Source organism: Numida meleagris, chromosome 2 (assembly GCF_002078875.1).
Source record: "Numida meleagris isolate 19003 breed g44 Domestic line chromosome 2, NumMel1.0, whole genome shotgun sequence".
NCBI classification, from domain to species: domain Eukaryota; kingdom Metazoa; phylum Chordata; class Aves; order Galliformes; family Numididae; genus Numida; species Numida meleagris.
Genome location: NC_034410.1, coordinates 53,211,601 through 53,231,011, shown reverse-complemented (window position 1 = coordinate 53,231,011; position 19,411 = coordinate 53,211,601). Strand labels below are relative to the sequence as shown.

At 38.5% G+C, this 19,411-nt stretch overlaps 1 protein-coding gene across 7 annotated transcripts in view; it reads right to left on the bottom strand.

Moving 5' to 3' along the window:
• NFX1 (nuclear transcription factor, X-box binding 1) overlaps positions 1,648 to 19,411 on the bottom strand; it is a 101,462-nt gene continuing 83,698 nt past the window's right edge. For 2 of the 7 annotated variants that reach the window (XM_021385667.1, XM_021385662.1), the window contains exons 22-24: positions 12,081 to 12,226; positions 5,802 to 5,903; positions 1,655 to 4,944 (exon numbers count right to left, since the gene is read on the bottom strand). In XM_021385667.1, coding sequence (XP_021241342.1) covers positions 4,869 to 4,944; positions 5,802 to 5,903; positions 12,081 to 12,226 — 324 coding nt within the window. In that variant the 3' untranslated portion in view covers positions 1,655 to 4,868. Of the gene's footprint in view, positions 4,951 to 5,801; positions 5,904 to 12,080; positions 12,227 to 19,411 lie in introns of all 7 variants that reach the window. The other 5 variants (XR_002434809.1, XR_002434810.1, XM_021385664.1 and 2 more) reach the window with 5 other exon arrangements.

The following is a 19,411-nucleotide window of genomic DNA, read 5'->3' as shown; positions in this document are numbered from 1 at the left end:
TAGAATTGCATAAAGTTTTGACTGAAGTTGTTGAATGGTCCTTCCTAAGCAATCACACAAACATACTTAATTAGAAACTTACTTGGTATCTATTTATTTGACACAAAAATACTGAATTTAAGCACCAACCTAAATCAGTACTTAGCCCAGGAGTTAACTGTGCTAAGACTTTAATTTACACTTCCTGAAATAGCATTTAGTAATGTTGATGAGGAGGTACCTAACTTACCAGGTAAGCAGTAAAGTCAGAGATTCCCTGAATTGCTTGTTAAAGACAACAAGCCCTTTAAGTGCTTTGAATGGAAAGTGCTTACTACATTGTCTGAAATTGAAAATCCTTACTACATTGTTTGACAGGCAGCTATCTACTACATTCAACCACCAGTTTTCACCATAGACTTTTATTTGCCACCACAACTCAGATTTCTTCACAAATGCTCCCTAGTAAAACATGTAAACTTATCCTATATGCGCAATTTTTTACAGAGACAATTCTTTGGTTCTCATCTACTACATAAAGATATCATATTAATACACATTTTTTCTTACAGTGGTTATTAGTTTTGTTTATTACAGCTTCTTATAAAAGAAGCACTCCAGCTCTTGAATTAGAATAAATTTTCTACACTTTTAGAGAATAAAAGGCGGATACATCAAAAAACTGGACTTTGGAAAAAGTACACATTAAATCCAGCAGGAAGCTGAATCATTTACTAAGTGGCAGTTCCCGAACACAATTTCACAAAAAGATATGAGGGGCAAGCAAAGCAGATATCCATACAACAGACATCTGTTGCCCCTCCTTTGTCTCACTGAGAACAGCTCTAGGGCAGGCAACAATAGGTATGGGATTTTCACATAGAGTATTAAAAATGCTGATGCCTACTTATCTTTGTGTACACCTTGATGATGGAGATCCTTGAGACTGGCATAAAAAGCAGCAGATGGAGGGAGTCTTCTGGCAGCAGAACAGTCAGTCCTGTTTTGGCTGAAGGTTGTGGCAATAAGCAGAAAAACAGTTCCAGAGCAGAATCTTGAAGGCCACAGTGCCTGGAGTGAGACCTTTTGCTTCACTAGCCATGAAATTAATATTAAAGTTAACGTCCCCCTGTATGACAATCACCTCTTAGAAGAACATGCTAAACATATATGATTACAGTACTCAGCTCTCTGCCAAATTGTGTTGAACATCACCCCAATATGGGAAACAAATAAGGTTTAGGACATAAGGGAAAGTATGTCATGGGTAGCACAGTGGAGAAGAGGAAGAGAAAGAAAGAGAGACTGAAAGAGAGAAGAGAGTTAAGAGGGGGAAGCTGTGTTCCTCTTCCTTCACAAAGATAAGGACACTTCCTTTGTAAGCACTGCATCTAACCTCTTGGAGAAGACTACCTGGCATATCATGTACTTTGCTAGCATTATTACCATATATTCACACTATTTGCAGCTAGTGCATTTATCGGTTGCAATACCTAATATGTTATGTCTGTTGCTTCCATAAATCATCTGTTCTTTTTAAATGTTTGTGAAACTGTCCAGTGGAAGTCCTAAGGGGACTCTGTCAGACAGGCATTTGTGAATCTGTCCCATTAAAGTACTGAAGGGACTCTGGCAACTCTGGAATACCAAAATAGAGATTGCAAACAATTCAAAGCACGGAACTTTCAATTTACTTTTATTTCAACTTTATAAAGAAGGTCATTTTACACCAGTAACTTCAAAAAATAAACAAAAACTCAACGAAGTCAAATAAAAATCTTTCAACAAATAACAACTGTTCTAAAACACTTTTCTTACTTTGCTCATTTCATTATGTGGCAGATATTGTACAGAAGTGCCACAGAAGCAGTGGTACTGAGGTCTACTTAAACATCCTACACGATTTTAGGTTAAATCCAAGCACTTAATACTCAGCGCACTTTAAACACATTAAACAATATAGATAATATCACACCAAAATGCAAAAATATCTATTTTATACACAATTTTAAAAGCGCTTCATGAAGTTGCATGAATTCTGACATCACAAGTTATTTCAAAGGATACTTATTGCAGAACACTTGTATCAAGTAAATTTACAAGAAACAACATTACTCTGGGAGCTGTGGAAAATGGCTAGTATATTCAATCTTAAGTCTTGGTTCCAGTGACTTCGGTAAGGTTTTTCCTTCTGACTTCACTGATGCAAAGATCACTGTTATTCACTCGTTTTTCTATCAGATAAAAGGTGTAAAGGTCTGCTGAAAGAATTACAAAATAACTAATTGAAAATTATTTCTATGAGGCACGCGTGCAGTAAGGAGATGAGTTATCATAAATTTCAAAACTACAGCCTTCAGTACTATTCCATGTGAAAGTCACAGACATTGCAGCCAAAGCAAATGAGAACAGAGCAAACACCTCTGTTAAACATTGCTGAGTTCCTTTTTAAGGCCATGTTACTGTATTCTAAAAAGAAAGACATCCATATTTATTCTTTTTGGTATTATTTCCCTAGATGTACGGTAGATATGTAGTATCATGTTTTAACCAAGTTATTAAAATGCATTTCAAACCAAATGTTTTTGCACATATGTCTTGATTCATAACTACAGGTAAGCTCCAACAGCTATGATTTAAAGATGTGTAGTATACATATCTACATAAAATTTTTGATATTCACGCAGTTAAAATGTATAGCGATGAGTATGACTTCTCAGGATGAACAGATTCAGTGTAATTACTAGTTTCAACTTGAGAAGCTAAAGATATGTGTTTTATTAAAAATAGTAGCAGAATACTTGACTGCTGAAGTGCATCTCACCAGGTTCACATTTTTATGTCAGACGTAATTTGATTAAAACAAAAACTGAAACAGAGCTGAACATAATATTATGGAAGCCTTTTAATTTTTGTATTTCAAATCAGAAGTACAGATGAGAAGCATTAGCTGTCTTCACGTCAGTATGGGTGAAAAGTTAACATGCTTCAGCCTTATGCTATTTAATATCAACTGAATCAATTAGGTGTGTTTTTGTTTTTGATTATGCTTTTTTGTTGTTATTATTAGGTCTACCTAGCATATACCAACAGCATTAGATGGTTCTGTACTGGAGAGACACTTTCAGCTCACCAGACATGTGACAGCTCCTGACCAGAACAAACCTTTGCAGTATAACTATGTACATTCTCCCTATTGGCAGTTACTAGCTTGGAAACATTAACATATTAACACAGCTCTGAATTTTGAGACCAAAGTTTATCTCTGTTTAGCCACAGTGAGCTGGCACTGCAAGTACTGGAATAGATACATTCCTCATAATGATGGGATTTGAAGAAATACATTACTGAAAAGATGCCAAGCAACTTACTTCTGTAACTGAATATAGCAAAGTGGTACACCTTGCAGGATCAAACATTAATTTGCTTAAAAAAATATAAGGGCACGATAGGCTTTTTTATCTTTCATTTCTGTTCACTAAATGTAAGACAAAAATGTAAAAATAAATTTAAACCACTACATGCAAATTAAATGTTCGAGAACTGAGAATCCTTCTGGTAACTGTTCTTATACCAGAAGCATATGCATTTGAGACATTTAGAAACATTTAAGACATCTTATGCAAAATAATAAGCACAAAAATTTGCAATAACATGCATTTTAATTCTGAAAAGGCTTTGGAGGCAGATGTGGTGAATTTGCTGCTCACTCTTTCATGTTTCACAATCTCAGGATGTTGAGAATGAAACGTAGCCACAGAATGCTTCACATTTAAGGTTTGCAGTTTCATGATTAACTACGTGAATCTAAGCATGGATTGCTGCCTTGCATCTTCTTGGCAACAAAAGTTAGAGCTGCGCCACTTCTTATCAGACTTACAGTCCACCTTACCTCATAATCTGGAACAAATTCACCATCTATGAATCTGCTTGTTACACTGTCTACTCATCGCATTTTGTTCACGGCATTTCCATGCAACAAATATCTCCCACTACCAAAGAGCTAAGAAAAATGTTCTTAAAAATTTTACAAATATTGTTCCAAACTCTAAACATATTTAGACCAAACTTCACATATTCCCTTGAGCTTGCACAGTACAGAAAAATACTATAAATCATGAACAAAACCATGCAAAAAAACCCCAAGACCATCAAACTAACTTATCTAAATAAAAAATAAACCAAATAGAACACTAAAATAATAATATTAAATCTTGTCTTGTTTGGTGTCTCAAATAACATAGCATCAATAGTTTTGTCTATTTTTTTAATGCCAAATTCGAGATACAACAAAATAAACCTTAATTTCCCACCTTCCTCAAATCTTTTTTCTTCAGATATCAAAAGAAATCTGTGCTCTTAAGTGGCATTTAGAATATATATTCATAGTTAGTGACTAAGTTTCCTATTTCCTTGCACACAGAAGAGTAACTCAAATCCCCAGATTTACCACATTAGCATGGAAGTGAATTAATAGAATATGAAAATGCTTTTAGAATATTCCCATTAATGTTTTTCACAGATTATTCCTGGTTCAGTTTAAGTTGCATGAGATACATCAAAATAAATCTGTAAGAATTATTATTATTCTTATTACCCAAAATAATCTGTTTGATCACCAGTTCTCTCACTTTCAAGGCATTGATGGAAATTTACATCATTCTGACAGCATGTTAGATAAAAAAAATTGCAGACAACCCAGCTTTCAAAAAAATGGTACTACTGTTAGGTACAATGCACTTAGGTAAAGTATTGCAATCTAACTTTAGATGTTGAATCATGGATATGTTGAACAAGTATTCATTTGACAAATAACCAAAAAGCACCTTCTGCAGTAATTTAGTATCTTCACCTGTGAACTTCTGTGTCATAATTCTACATCAATCATTTCAGTCTTGGACATCAAAGTAGTCAATTATTGGCTCTTCTTTTAATGGTTTGGACAAACCACTGCTTCCACTATTCCTGAAATTATAAGAATATTAGATATTACTCACTTTGCATGAAAAACAAGACAGAAGTAAATTGAAATCCCAAATTCTCATAATGTCTCTGTGTGCACTTGCACATTGTATTGGTAGAAGGCAGTTCTAAATTATATTTAGACACATAGTTTGCCCTAGATGTTGAATTCTAAAGCAATTTACATCTTTCTCAAAACAGTCCACTTTGTATTTCAGCAACACCTTAAATTAGTTTTAATAATAAGTTAATGCAAAACTGACTTGTCCCTTTCTCCAAATAGTTTTTCACAGGACAAGAATTCAAATGCTAATTTGGAAATAACCTGGGGAAAAGAAGAGTTCTTAAAGGTAAATATGTACAAGGAATAAGCCACCTATTAACAATTTTCCTAACTATGACATGCCTGAAGCTGGCAGGTCATACAAAGTAAAGACTTTTTTATTAGACTATTCACCAAGAAGCCTTATCTATTTCATCTTAAGTAGTTTTCAATATCTGAGAAAAACATAGCTCCCATTTAGCCAGCTGTGTAGTCACATCCACATGAGAAAAATACACAGTATGTTCAAATACATAGCCCCTGAAACATCGATATCTTCTTAACTATCTAGTATCTACAAAAAGATTAGGTCCACAAAATTTATTTTATTACTGCTTTTATACCACACAGTCAACTCAACATTTTGTCAACACTTCATTTCAGGTTTAAGAAAATCTTAGCACAGGCTGCAAACTCCAAAGTATCACATAGTTTGGGAAAAACAAAGACCTGGGGATTATAAAGTTGAAGTTCAACACTATTCTCAAGTAACTGAGCACAAAATTGATGAACACCATTTTTGAAACAAATTTCTTACTTATCTGTTTGTTTGTAATGAGGAATAGGAGGTGGAGGCCTGCTCTTCATTTCTTTATCTAGCACAGAAGTTAAGGTATTGCTTGGACAAATGGATTTCCCTCTAGAAATAAAAGAAAAGGTTATTTTATGAAATAGGAAGTTACATGCATTAAGAAATCAGGGCAAAAAAGTTACATTTAAAAGTAGTGGTCCCGATGTCAGTGTTTATATTTGTATTTCATCAATACAAATATTTAATTTTCATAGAATCACAAAATATTCTCAGTTGGAAAGGACCCACAAGGATCACTGAGTCCAAATTCTGGCTCCACACAGTACGAGCTAAGAATTAAACCACATATATCTGAGAGCATTCTGCAATACACCCTTCGGTCATGGTGTAGGGTGGTATTTTCTCCAGGAAGTTTTATCATGTCCCTAGCATGTATTGTCTGTGAATCATGATCAACTTCAGTATTGCATTCCACGTCCAAAGGCTATGATGGCTGGAGAAAGGGGAAGGATATTCATAACAAAACAAAACAAAAAAAACAGAAACTGCTTTGAAAGATTATTCCAAAAAGGCATCTAATCTGTGAAAATACCATACATGCTATATATTTAACAGGCTGTAGAGAAATCTTAAAATCTCCTATAAATTTATGAATCACTTTCTAGAGTTTGCTTTATTTCAGCTTCCAGTCAGTGTTATGATTTAACTGCAAGACTGAAAAACTTTCTACCACCAGGACCTTTCCCATTCACAGACTCTTTTTCATCATTCGGGGGGGAAGTAAACGGAATAAATTACATTTCTTAAACCTTGTCTAGGACAGTTCTTTACCCTTCTTGCAGCTTCCTCTGAACCCATGCTACTGGCATTTTAAGACCAAACTATTTTGCAACCGTAGTACACTAAACTACAATGCTTTCCTATTTCTGTATGAATGCCTCCTCCTCTAAGGAATGTTTCACTGCCTTCTATGATGTAGAATCTCCTCTAAATATTACCTGCTAGTTACCTTTTAGATGGAGAGTAAATTAGCTCGGCCTCTCCTTTTCAGAACCAGGCGAATAAATGCTACTTCTTGACCTCCCATCTACATTACATTACATAATAGTTAATTTTATTCCACCTTGAAAAGAAACATCTGTTTGAATGCCTATTTATGACTTTATCATTTAATGTAACCTTAGTCTTTCCGATACTTCTATTCTCAAAAGTACCATTGTATTTGAAACCACTAGCATACACACAAATGAAATAGATTAGTAATGATATCTTCAGTTACATATACACACTCTAAGGTTGTTTACTTTCATATATAGTAAGTAACTGACTTTCTGAGAAACCCATTCCACAATTGTTATATATTGTATGAACCTTCTTCCTGATAATTTTATTTATTCCTGTTACATTGTCTGACAAGAGAAGAAAGAGAGAAGATGCATTCTGTACTTGGGCTATGATTTCAGATATCTTAGTGATAACTCTTCAGTACTATTTCCAAGAAGTTAACCTGTATCTCTTACTATTCTTAACAGTCTTATATGAGGACTGCTCCAAAAGTAATGTTTCCTATGTTATTATGTTGGCCCATGACATTAGAGGCAGATGTTGGTAGGATAGCAATGGATGTTGAACCTGCCCGCCAATATTCCATTACATTTTGTTGTCGTGTGACAGATGGTAGGCAAAGGGACAGTCTGACAAAATAGCATCTGACATGAAAGTGCATATGAAACAAAGGAGTGGAAATTAGTTCCTCAATGTGGAAAAAACTGCACCCATTGACATCCGCTGATGCTTGCTGAACGTTTATGGAGACCAAATCGTGGATGCTAACATGCATCAGTGAGGTGGTGGATGGTGTATTTCAGCAGGGGCGACAGTGGGTTGCTTCCAGTGGGTTACTGGTACAGATCTTTACGATGCATGCAAGCTCTTGTTCATTGCTGGCAAAAATGCATAGCTAACGGTGGTGACTATGTTGAAAAACAGTGTTTTGTAGCTGAGAATTTGCTCTATCAAATAGTGTTATTGTGCCCTTTGATTCTTTAGTAGTTTCCATGGAAATAAATAGAGCATTATTTTTGAAGCAACCTATATATGCTGCTGATAAACCAGCTTAGAAAGCAATGTGGAAGTAACTGAATGTACATTTACTTAACATGGCCGAAAAACCTACTAATTACACTGTATTGTTATCATTCAAAAATGTTTTGTGCATTTCTGAGGTTAAGGCAGCATTTACATGGAAATTATACGAAAAATATCCTAGCAATTATTTTATCAGAGAACAGACATAACTTATTAAAATAAGTATTTAACTATATATTACACATTAAGATTTAACCATGTATTAAATCTCTCTAAAAATCTATATAAAACCATATACAAATATATGTTTTTATAAACAGCAATATACAGAACCAAGTTGCATACAGACAATTAAATGCAGTTCCTGGAAGGAACACCAAAAAGATTAGTGGTATGACTGTTAATAACACTGAAGTCTGAAGTTATAGAATCATAGAATGGTTTGGGTTGGAAGGGACCTTTAACATCATATAGTTCTAACCCCCCCTGCTAAAGACCAGGTTGCTCAAAGCCCCATTCAGCCTAGCTGTGAAAATCTCCAGGGAAGGGGCATTCACAACCAGTGTCTCACCACTGTCTCAGTAAAGAATTTCTTCCTAATATCTATCTAAATCTACCCTCTTCCAGTTTAAAGTCCTTCCCCTCCATCCTGTCACTACATACCCTTATTAAAGAGTTTTATTAAAGAGTTAAATCCAGCTGGCAACTGGTCACAAGTGGCATTCCTCAGGGGTTGGTGCTGGGGCCTGTCCTCTACAATATCTTTATTGATGACCTGGATGAGGTCATTGAGAGCACCCTCAGTAAGTTTGTGGATGACACCAAGTTGGCAGGAAGTGTCGATCTGCCTGGGGGTAGCAAGGCCCTACAGAGGGATCTGGACAGGCTGGATTGCTGGGCTGAAGCCAACGGGATGAGGTTCAACAAGACCAAGTGCCAGGTCCTGCACTTTGGCCGCAACAACCCCAGGCAACGCTACAGGCTTGGAGCAGAGTGGCTGGAAGACTGTGTAGAGGAAACGGACCTGGGGGTATTGGTCGATGCTCAGCTGAACATGAACCAGCAGCGTGCCCAGGTGGCCAAGATGGCCAATGGCATCCTGGCTTGTATCAGAAATAGTGTTGCCAGCAGGAGTAGGGAAGTAATTGTCCCTCTTTACTCAGCACTGGTGAGGCCACACCTCGAGTACTGTATCCAGTTTTGGGCCTCTCACTGCAAGAAAGACACTGAGGCCCTGGGGCATGTTCAGAGAAGGGCAATGAAGCTGGTGAGAGGTCTGGAGCACAGGTCTTGAGAGGAGTGGCTGAAGGAGCTGGGATTCTTTAGTCTGGTGAAGCGGAGGCTCAGGGGAGACCTCACTGCTCTCTATAACTACCTGAAGGGAGGCTGTGGTGAGCTGGGGGTCGGCCTCTTCTCTCTTGTAACTAGTGACAGGACTAGAGGGAATGGCCTCAAGTTGCACCAGGGGAGATTCAGGCTGGATGTTAGGAAATACTACTTATCTGAAAGAGTGGTCAGGTGCTGGAATGGGCTGCTCAGGGTGGTGATGGAGTCAAGGAACATTTAGACAATGTGTTGAGGGACATGGTTTAGTGAGAATTATTGGTGATAGGTCTTTTCCAACCTTGGTGATTCTATGATTCTATTAAAAAAGTCCCTCCCGAGCTTTCCTGTAGGCCACCTTCAGGTACTGGAAGGCTGCTATAAGGTTCCCCTGGGAGCCTTCTCCACATTGAAGAGCCCCATCTTTCTCAGCCTGTCCCTGTAGGGAAGGTGCTCCAGCCCTCTGATCGCTTTTGTGGCACTCCTCTGGACTCGTTCCAACAGTTTGATGCCTCATTTTGTTGTGGGCCCCAGAACTGGACACAGTACTCCAGGTGGGGTTTCACAAGAGCAGAGTAGAGGGGCAGAATCACCTCCCTCAACCTGCTGGTCATGTTTCTCTTCATGCAACCTTGGATACAGTTGGCCTTCTGGGCTGAAAGCACACACTGCAGGCTCATGCTGAGTCATTCATCAACCTCATTGATGAATTGAATCAACCGACATCCCAAGTCCCTATAAGCTGCTGCTGAACACTAGACACGATGTAACAATAGACCAGCTCCCCTTAATGACGCTGACTAAAGCTCCAGCACCTAAATTTATCAGAAGAGGAAACTAACATAAGAGACTTCAGGAAACCACCAACAGGTACAGTGAAGTGCACATGTCAACTTGGTGAGGAAATCCTTCCTCCCTTTGTGCCAAATCCAGTCTGGAAATTACGTCTTAACAACATACTGCTACATGAAAGGAATCTTGGTTCAGAAGGAATCTGGTACTGCAACTGCTCAAAAGATGGTGACTGCAAATGTGACCAGCAGGAAAACATGGAGGGCACTTGCAACAATTCACTTGGAGACTTTACTTCACATTACACCAGGAATGTAAATGGTAAATCAGATGAACACCAACAGTCAGCACTGGGAATGCTCTTTATGTAGTTTGATAGTGGCAATGCTACATGTCAGTGATTCTAATGCAGGTAATATGATCAGCTCTTACTGATGTGGATGATGCTAGGGGCAGATGCTGATGGCAAAGTGGATTTACAGTCTTTGCTCCTAGCCTACAATCTGGTTGGTGGAAGTTTCCTTAGTACCAAGGAGACTTTCTCACTCTTCTGACACAACCTGCATGTTGTTACCATTTCAGTGATACAATGGGAAAAGAGTGAAGAAAAAGAATGGTCTTTTTGCCTAGCATAATTTCTAATTATGTATACCCAGAGAATCCCTTTAAAGAAATCTTCAGGCAATACTAAGAACAACATGTAACAAATTGAATCAAACCATTTGAGCTTTCTGTTGACTATTAGCCCTGCAATTGAAGAAGCTGTTAAGAAATACTGAAACTTGAAACTTGAGCTATCGCTCGTCTGAAGTGTCAATGACTTTAAAGGTTTTGAAGAGAATAAAGAGACAGTGAAAATAACTTTTGAATGAATCTACTGAAGAAACATTGCTAGGCAGCTGAAAAATATTCTCAGTAGAGTACTCATCGTCATTAAGAGCATCAGAAGTAAAACTGCAGCATGTTTGTTCTGTATTGCATGCCCTTCCCTAAATAATATGTGGGAACAACCAAGTGTGCAATTTCTCCTAACACCACAGAAGTCTTCTCATTCTAAATTTGCAGCATATAACATCTTTGCTTTTAAAGCATCATCATCTATCCCACTCCTTCCTCTAACACTTTCTCCATTTCTTCATTAATTTCTCATCATCCTCTAGCCTCCCTTTTTCTTAAGTAAGCCTTTTCAAGTGTGGTTTATCTTATCAACCTCCTTTAGCAGAAACATGGGTTCATGGAGAGAAATCTTACAGAAGTGTCCCAACTCTGCTGGAAGTACTCAAGATTCTAGTTAAGCTACCAATCCATCAACAGCTTCAGAAGCAAATCATGACCTCTAATAGCAGGAAAGGTAAAAAATTACTATTTTTTTAAATATTATTATTAACTACAGTCAGTATCTACAGTTAAAAACTAGTTAAACTGAATCAAAGAACCACAATTTGACAGTGCTAAACTAAAAACCGATAGTGTTAAACTAAATAAACCACTCAGTGATACCAGAATCAAGAAAGTCATGCTCTATCCAATACACTAATCTTGCTTCACTTCTTCTACTATGAGCTTCCTCTTACAGGCCCTCTCCAAGTATCTCCAGTTTTGTTTAGAAATCTCTTGCAGTAACTCCATCTCCTTTTTTGTCTTTTGTCTTGAGGGAGGATAGGACTTCCTTTGGCAGATTCAGATAGAGCCAGTAAGTTCCAATAGCAGGCTTCTCCAAAGAAGGTGCAAATTTAGGAGTGAATTCTCTATCCAGCCATTAATTTTCATGAAAATGTATTACATCTGTTATCTTTGACACTTCTCTCAAATTTAGCTCATGACAAAAAGAAGTTAGTGCTGAGACAAAAGGAAAAAAGCCTTCCAAAAATCTTGTTTTCCTTGCTTTCTCATTTTTAAACTGGGCTCTCCTAAAGATGTACTCTATGGTGAGAAACAGAAATCTACCTAATTATGAATTTAAAACTGGATTTAAAAATTTTAACGGAAACTAATGTGTGTTGCAAATTGCACTGCAAATAAAAAAATTCAATTAAGTGATAAATCATATACAGTTCCTAGAAAACAAAATTAATTACATACTTGACTGCAGTGATAACAACATTACGCTTTGGCTCGTTGTCATAGCTCACACTTTCAATGCCATAAACCTGAGCTAATTCATGGATGATTCTGCGGTGATCTCTGTTCATTGGTGGGTAGCAATGACTCTTCTTTGTGTACTTGCCCTGAATTCAAAAGAAAAAAAAAATATGATAAAGTTTTCCTTTAGCAAAGAAAGGCAGGGCGTGAGGGGAAAACAAAGAAATGAGAAAGACTGCTTCTACCTCAAAAATTTTGCCACTGTAACAAAAAGTAGTACTACAAAATGCTAATAACTCAGTATTGATAAAACTCATCTAAAAAGGACAATTTAGTTATCACCTCAAAGCATCAACACGCATACATATATATTTGTGAAACAAATTCTGAATACATTCACTCTACTTACATCCCAAAGAAGCGGGATATTTTTTCTGGATTTTCCTTTTTCAGATTACTTTCTTACAAAGCAAATACTGCAGATTGCTATAAAGGCATCAGATTTAGTTATCACTTCCCTGTACCAAAGAAGCTGTTCATCTGCAAAATCTGTCACGTAGTAAAGTGTACTGATATCATTAAAGTAGTTTTAGTTTCAGTTAACAAAGACTGATGCTTGATTTGACACTGATTGCTACATAAAAAATAAAAATAAAATCGTCCCTCCCTCCTTATGGGTGGTGTGACTTAGTAACATCATATAAGATACTCAATACTTCAGTCTGCTTCAATCACTCAAAACACCCCATTTCAGCCTTTGCTTTATTTGTCACCAAAAAGTTATCACAGGTCTTTGGGTCTATAGACAGGATTCAAGGGGAAGATAAACTACCAGTTTCAAACAAAGTTTGAGTCAGGGATTGCTTGAGAATCCTGAACCTGTACAAGTTTCTGGGACTGGATGTAGGGCATTTAATGACACTAAGAGACCAGAACCATCTTTGAAAGGTTGTGGAGTTTTGGGTATGGACCTGATGACTGGAAAAAAAAACTGTTGTGCCTATGCTCAGGAAGAGCAAGAATGATAACGAGAACTACAGGCTGATCAGCTGCACTCAAAGTCTGGGAAAAAAACACACAGTCCTCTTACAAAGCATTTTTAGGAACATGAAATAGAAGGTCCATGAGAGTGGCCAATTTAAGAGAGCTTTTCAGAACCTGGCTGGACAAAGGCCCTGAACAACCTGGTCTGACTTTATTGTTGATTCCTGCTGCAACGAAGAGGTTGCGCTAGATGACCTCTGGAGGTCCCTTCTAACATGATTCTTAAGACATTTTCTGACAACCTACATTAGACATTCAAGCATCTGAGTAATATACCTCTGGATTACACAATGAGAATTACTACATCAAAAAGTATTCACATTATAGATCACATGAAAAGTCTTTTCTAAATCACTAAGATGCAGAAAACCTCACCTTAGAATCTAATAAAAGGATGATTTTGATAAATCTTAAACCATACACAAATGTTAGTTCAAGTCTGATTTGGTATTGCCTGAAGTAACTTCGATGCAGTACTGCGTACTCTTTTCTAACAGTCTAGGAAACTATTATTGTAAACTTTAACCAGTTGCATTAAGCAGAAGAATGAATGCTTTTTGAAATTATTTAAACTGCAGAAATCAACACATAGATTCTTGAGATCTTTTTTTGGGTAACTTAAAGAATTTTTACTGCAATCAGCACTACAGTAAAAGAGGAATCCTACATAATAACAACCCTAATTGTCATAATCTTTTCTTCTACTATGAAACCTGTCAAGACTTCCGATCATCACATCAAACAGAAAAAGGCAGAATAAAGAGAAAATTCATCCTTTCCATTGAGAGAATACTAATCTGCTGCAGTCACCTAAATGCACTTATAGAAGACCATATATAAGAAGATAAACATTAGGGATAGATACATTGTAGCTGCTCTGTAGATGGATGGTTAATATCTGCCTCCTCTCAAACTGTTCAGTAGCTAAATTATGAATAGTAAACATCTGAAATTGTGATCACTCTTTTCCATGTTTATTACTTTTAAGAGTAATTATATGCAGTCAGGATAGAATCTTTACTTATCAATAATCAGTAATAAACTATCCACCTACTACAGCATTTACAGGTTCTAGACAAATGTTTGGATGAAGAGAGCACTACAGATTCTGCACCTATTTATGACTTCCTTTAGAAAAGTGGTGATAATTCTGGGCTCAGAAAAAGAATCAGAATTTCTTTCTATATGCAGACAGAGCTGGATGATATGAATATTTTCTGTCTTGTCTGCTTACATACACCAATAGCAACAACTCTGCTGTACTAGATTAGTACATACAGGTGAGTCTAGAGGAACAGATGTTCATGAGGCAAGAAAAATTATAAAACGACAGATGAGTTTAACTGTATTAATGTGTAGAGTGATCATTCAGTAAATAAGGAAAAGAGTAAAAATCCTTTTTATTGCTCATTTATCCAGTTAAGCTCAAGTTGTATCCGAAGAACAGTGCGAAAACATGAACAAATCAAAGCAAAAGTATGTAAATATATGTAACAGTAACGCGTAGAAGATGTAATATTGATATAGGCAGAGCTACCTGAACATTTGATAGGCTAACATACAAAATACTTTCAGTATGAGGGAATAAGCTCTACATCTAGAAATAAAGAACGTAAGTCACATCTTCAACCAGAAAGGATTTAGGACATGGGTGTCTAACTTTTTTGGTTTGCCTGGAATGCACTGAGTGGACAGGAATTGTCTTGGCCACAGTCACTCCGAAAGTAATGCCTCCTATTTATTTCCATGGAAACTACTGAAGATACAAAGGGCACAAAAATACTATTTGACAGAGCAAATTCAACACCATTAGCTATGCATTTTTGCCAGCGACAAGCTACAGCCTGCATGCTGCACTCATAAAAATTTGTACCAGCAGAGATGACCCACTGTCGTTGTTAACACTGCTGAGACGCACCACCACGTCACCAGTGGCTCGCATCCACTGTTTGGTCTCCATAAATGTTCAGCAAGTGTTGATGACTGTCAATGGGTGCAATATTTTCTGCAAAGAGGGATTCAATTCCACACCTTGCCTTCATATGCACTTCCATGTCAGTCAGACTGCCCCTCTGCTGCCATCTGTTGCATGGCAATAAAATGTAACACAATACTGGCAGGAAGGTTCAACATCTACTGCCATTCCACCAGTATCTGCCTCTGATGTCACAAGGAGCCATTACTTTTGGAAAAGCCTTCGTAAAACATATAATATGGTCAATGTATATAAGTAACAAAACTTACTTTAACCTTCAATATTTTTATTAAAACAAAAAAGCATCAAAAACACAAAACTAGTGAGATATCCGACCTTGTTTACCTAATGCATCAATCCCTGGTTTGGTGGAAGTGGCTGCAATTTCAATGAGTTATCAAGGTGTTCATCAGAGATTTTTGATGAAATTTTACTCTTCCTGTACTTCATTCTTGCAAATAGTTGTTCACAAATGTATGTACTGACAAAAAGTGATTTGTGATGTGAATAAGTTGCGACTGCAAAGCAAGGAATGTTTTCCTCTGTTAAGATAGGTCTTATAGAAGTAAAGAGACATGGCCAAATTTTTAAGTTGAATGTCTGACTGCAACCATACGAATTCAAGTTGAAAATATGCAGCTAATGTATTTATGTTGGCCAAAAATGGAGTTGCAAATATACAAAAAAAAGATTATATTTTTGGCAGTCTTAAAACTTGTTCTCAAATTCCTTTATCAGAATGGAAAGCACGGCTGCATATTTTTCTCTGTTCACACAATTGTGTTTGGCCAGTGTATCAAAATGCATAAAATTATTTGCTATAACTTGAGTCAGCACTGCATTGCATCCTCCAACATAATAAAATAGGAGGCATTACTTTTGGAGCATCTCTCATAGAACATTAAAGATTCTGATGGAACTCCCCAAGTACCTCTTTGATTTGCCTTCTGAAGACTTCATGAAAGAAGAATATTTACTCTGCACGTGTATTCAATAGACTCCAAAGCTTAAGAATTGCATCACTTGTCTTTGTTGTTTAGAAAGAAATCTCATCCCCTTTGAAATGTAATTTGTCTCCTGGGGATTTCTTTTACCTTGCAAAATAGCAGTTCCCAACAGTGTGAAGTGCAGGATTGTGCAGAACTCATCCTTGAGGTTGTCATGTGACCCTAACTTGATCATCTTGATCATGACAGAAACTTAACCAGTGAGCAATTCGCCTTTTATGCAGTGGTGGGAGCTGTCTTGGGCAAAGTGATAAGAGTTCTCAATCCTCGGTGAAGTCAGGAGGGGGGTCAGCAAAACCGCTACCTTGGAATTCAAGAAGGCAGACTTGGAACTGTTCAGGACACTGGTAGGGAAGGTCCCTGGGGAGTAAGTCTTGAAGGGCAAAGGGGTCCAGGAAAGCTGGACGCTCCTCAAGAAATAAGTCTTAAAGGCACAGGAACATGCTGTCCCTATGTGCCATAAGATGAGCCTGTGGGGAAGACCAGCACAGCTGAACACAGAACTTTCACTGAGACTCCAGGAAAAAAAAGAAAAAAAAAGAGTTTACCTCCTGGGGAAGAAGGGACAGGCAACCTGGGGAGAGTACAAGGAATTTGCTAGCATATGAAGGGAGAAAATTAGAAAGGCTAAGCCTACTAGCATGAGCTCAACCAGGCCACTGTAGTAAAGGACAACAAAAAATGTTTTCACAAATAAATATTAACAGTAAGAGGAGAACCAAGGAGCATCCTTTACTGGACGTGACAGGGAAAATGACCACTGAGGATAAGGAAAAGACTGAGGTTCTCAATGCCTTCTTTAAACCTGTCCTTAAGAGTCAGACCGGCTATCCTCGGGGCACATAGCCTCCTGACCTTTAAGTCTAGGGTGGGGGAGCAGAATAAGCCCCTCCTGATTTAGGTGTGGAAACAGTTAGAGACCTGATACTCCACCTGGATTGTCACAAGTTCATGGGGCCAGATGGGATCTACCCAAAGGTCCTGAGGGAGCTGGCGGAGGTGATGGTCAAGCCGCTTTCCACCATCTATCAGTGGTCCTGGTCAACCAGAGAGGTTCCAGATGACAGGAGAACTGCTGATGTGATGCCCGTCTATAAGAAGGGTTGTGAGAAGAATCCAGAGAATTACAGGCCTGTTAGCCTGACCTCAGTGTCCGGGAAGGTTATGTAACAGGCCATCTTGAGGGAGATCAAACGGCACATGTGAGACAACCAGGGGATCAGGCCTAGTCAGCATGGATTCATGAAAGGCAGGTCCTGCTTGACCAATGTGATCTCCTACTATGACCAGGTGACCCACCTGGCAGATGAGGAAAAGGCTGTTGGAGAAAAAATAGCCTACCTAGGCTTAAACAAAGCCTTTGACACTGTCTCCCACAGTATTCTCCTGGAGAAGCTAGCAGCCCATGGTTTGGACATACTCTTTGCTGGGTAAAGAACTGGCTGGCTGGTTGGGCCAAGAGAGTAGTGGAGGTGAATGGAGTTAGATGCAGCTGTCGACCGGTCACGAGAGATGTCCCCCAGGGAGTGAGTATTGGGGCCCATACTGTTCAGTATCTTTACTGATGACCTGGATGAGAGGACTGAGTGCACCCTCAGGAATTCTGCGGATGACACCAAGTTGGAGTTAGTGGCTTGGAGCACTGACTGGAAAGCTGCACAGAGGAAAAGGATCTGGGGGGTGTCTAACGACATCCTCACTTCCATCAGAAATAGTGTAGCCAGCAGGACCAGGGAGGCGATTATCCCTCTGTACTCAGCTCTGGTGAGGCAACACCTTAAGTACTGACTACTGTGCTCAGTTTTGGGCCCCTCACTACAAGAAAGAAACTGAAGCCCTGGAGTGTGTACAGAGAAGGGCAATAAACTAGTGAGGGGTCTGGAACACAAGGAGTAGCTGAGGGAACTGGGATTGCTCAGCCTGGAGAAGAGGAGGCTCAGGGGAGACCTTATCGCTCTCCACAACTACCTGAAGGGAGGTTCTGGTGAGGTGGGGGTCAGCCTCTTCTCCCATGTAACTAGCGCTAGGACTAGAGGGAATGGCCTCAAGTTGTGCTAGGGGAGGTTCAGGTTGGACATTAGGAAAAACGTCTTCTGTCAAAGAGTGGTCAGGCACTGGAACAGGTTGCCCAGGGAGGTGGTTGAGTCATCGTCCCTGGAGGTGTTTAAGGAAAGCGTATCTGTAATACTTAGGGAGACTGTTTAGTGTGCAATATTGGTGGTAGGCTGACAGTTGGACTAGATGATCTTGGAGGTCTTTCTGAACCTTAATGATTCTGTGATCCTTTAGATCAGACAGGGAAAGTATTGTTGTGACTGATTTGTTTTATGCTTCTCATTCTCTTCTGCAATGTATACTCTCTTTTCAATAGACACTCAAGTCTGTTATGCGGAATTTTAACGGTTACTGCTGTGAATTAGAGATGTTCTCTAATTCTCTCCTGTTCTCGTTCCATCATATTTTATATCACTAATTAACTCTCTATTACAAATTAGAGCTCTGTAGTCTAAGCAGTCATAAGCGAGAGAAAGGAAAAGGACACTGATAATGATACAGAAGGTTACTGTTCCTTAAACTAAGGGAACTGGGGATAGCGTGGTCTATTATTTGAACTGCATATTTCAGTTCAGGCATGGCTCTACAGCAAGGCAGAGTACGCTAAGCTGGCAGGCCTGAATGCAGAATTTTGCTTTTACTGAAAGCCTATGATTTTTGTCTGCAGTATAAACCTCTCTAGGTATACTGAAGTCTGCCAGAGAACCGTGGCTGAATCCAAGTTTCCTTCTAGAAAAAGGAGGACTACCACACACATCAAATGTTGGAAAGCATCCATAGATTAGTAAGCAATTTCTGCAACAGGGATCAGAAGAACCTAGGGCTTTCATTCTCAACATCTGAATTTTTAAACACTGTGTTTATGATTAATAACTTATCAGCGGAGATTCAAAAATGATTGGTAATCCATTACAGAATCGCAGAATTGTAGAGGTTGGAATGGACCTCTGGAGATCAAGTCCAATCCCCCTGCTAAAGCTTAGAGCAGGCTACAAAGAAAAGCAGGTTTTGAATACTCATACACTAGACACCCGCCCTTTAAATATTTCTAAGCGTTGACTGGATTCCCCCCCCTCCCCTCTCCTCCAGGCTAGAAAGTCCCAAGTCTCTCAGCCTTTCCTCATAACAGATGTTCCAGGCCCCTAGTAATCTTTACAGCCTTCCACTGGACTCTCTCCAGTAGTTCGCTGTCTTTCCTGAACTGGAGAGCCCAGAACTGGACACAGTAGCCCAGATGTGGCCTCACTTGG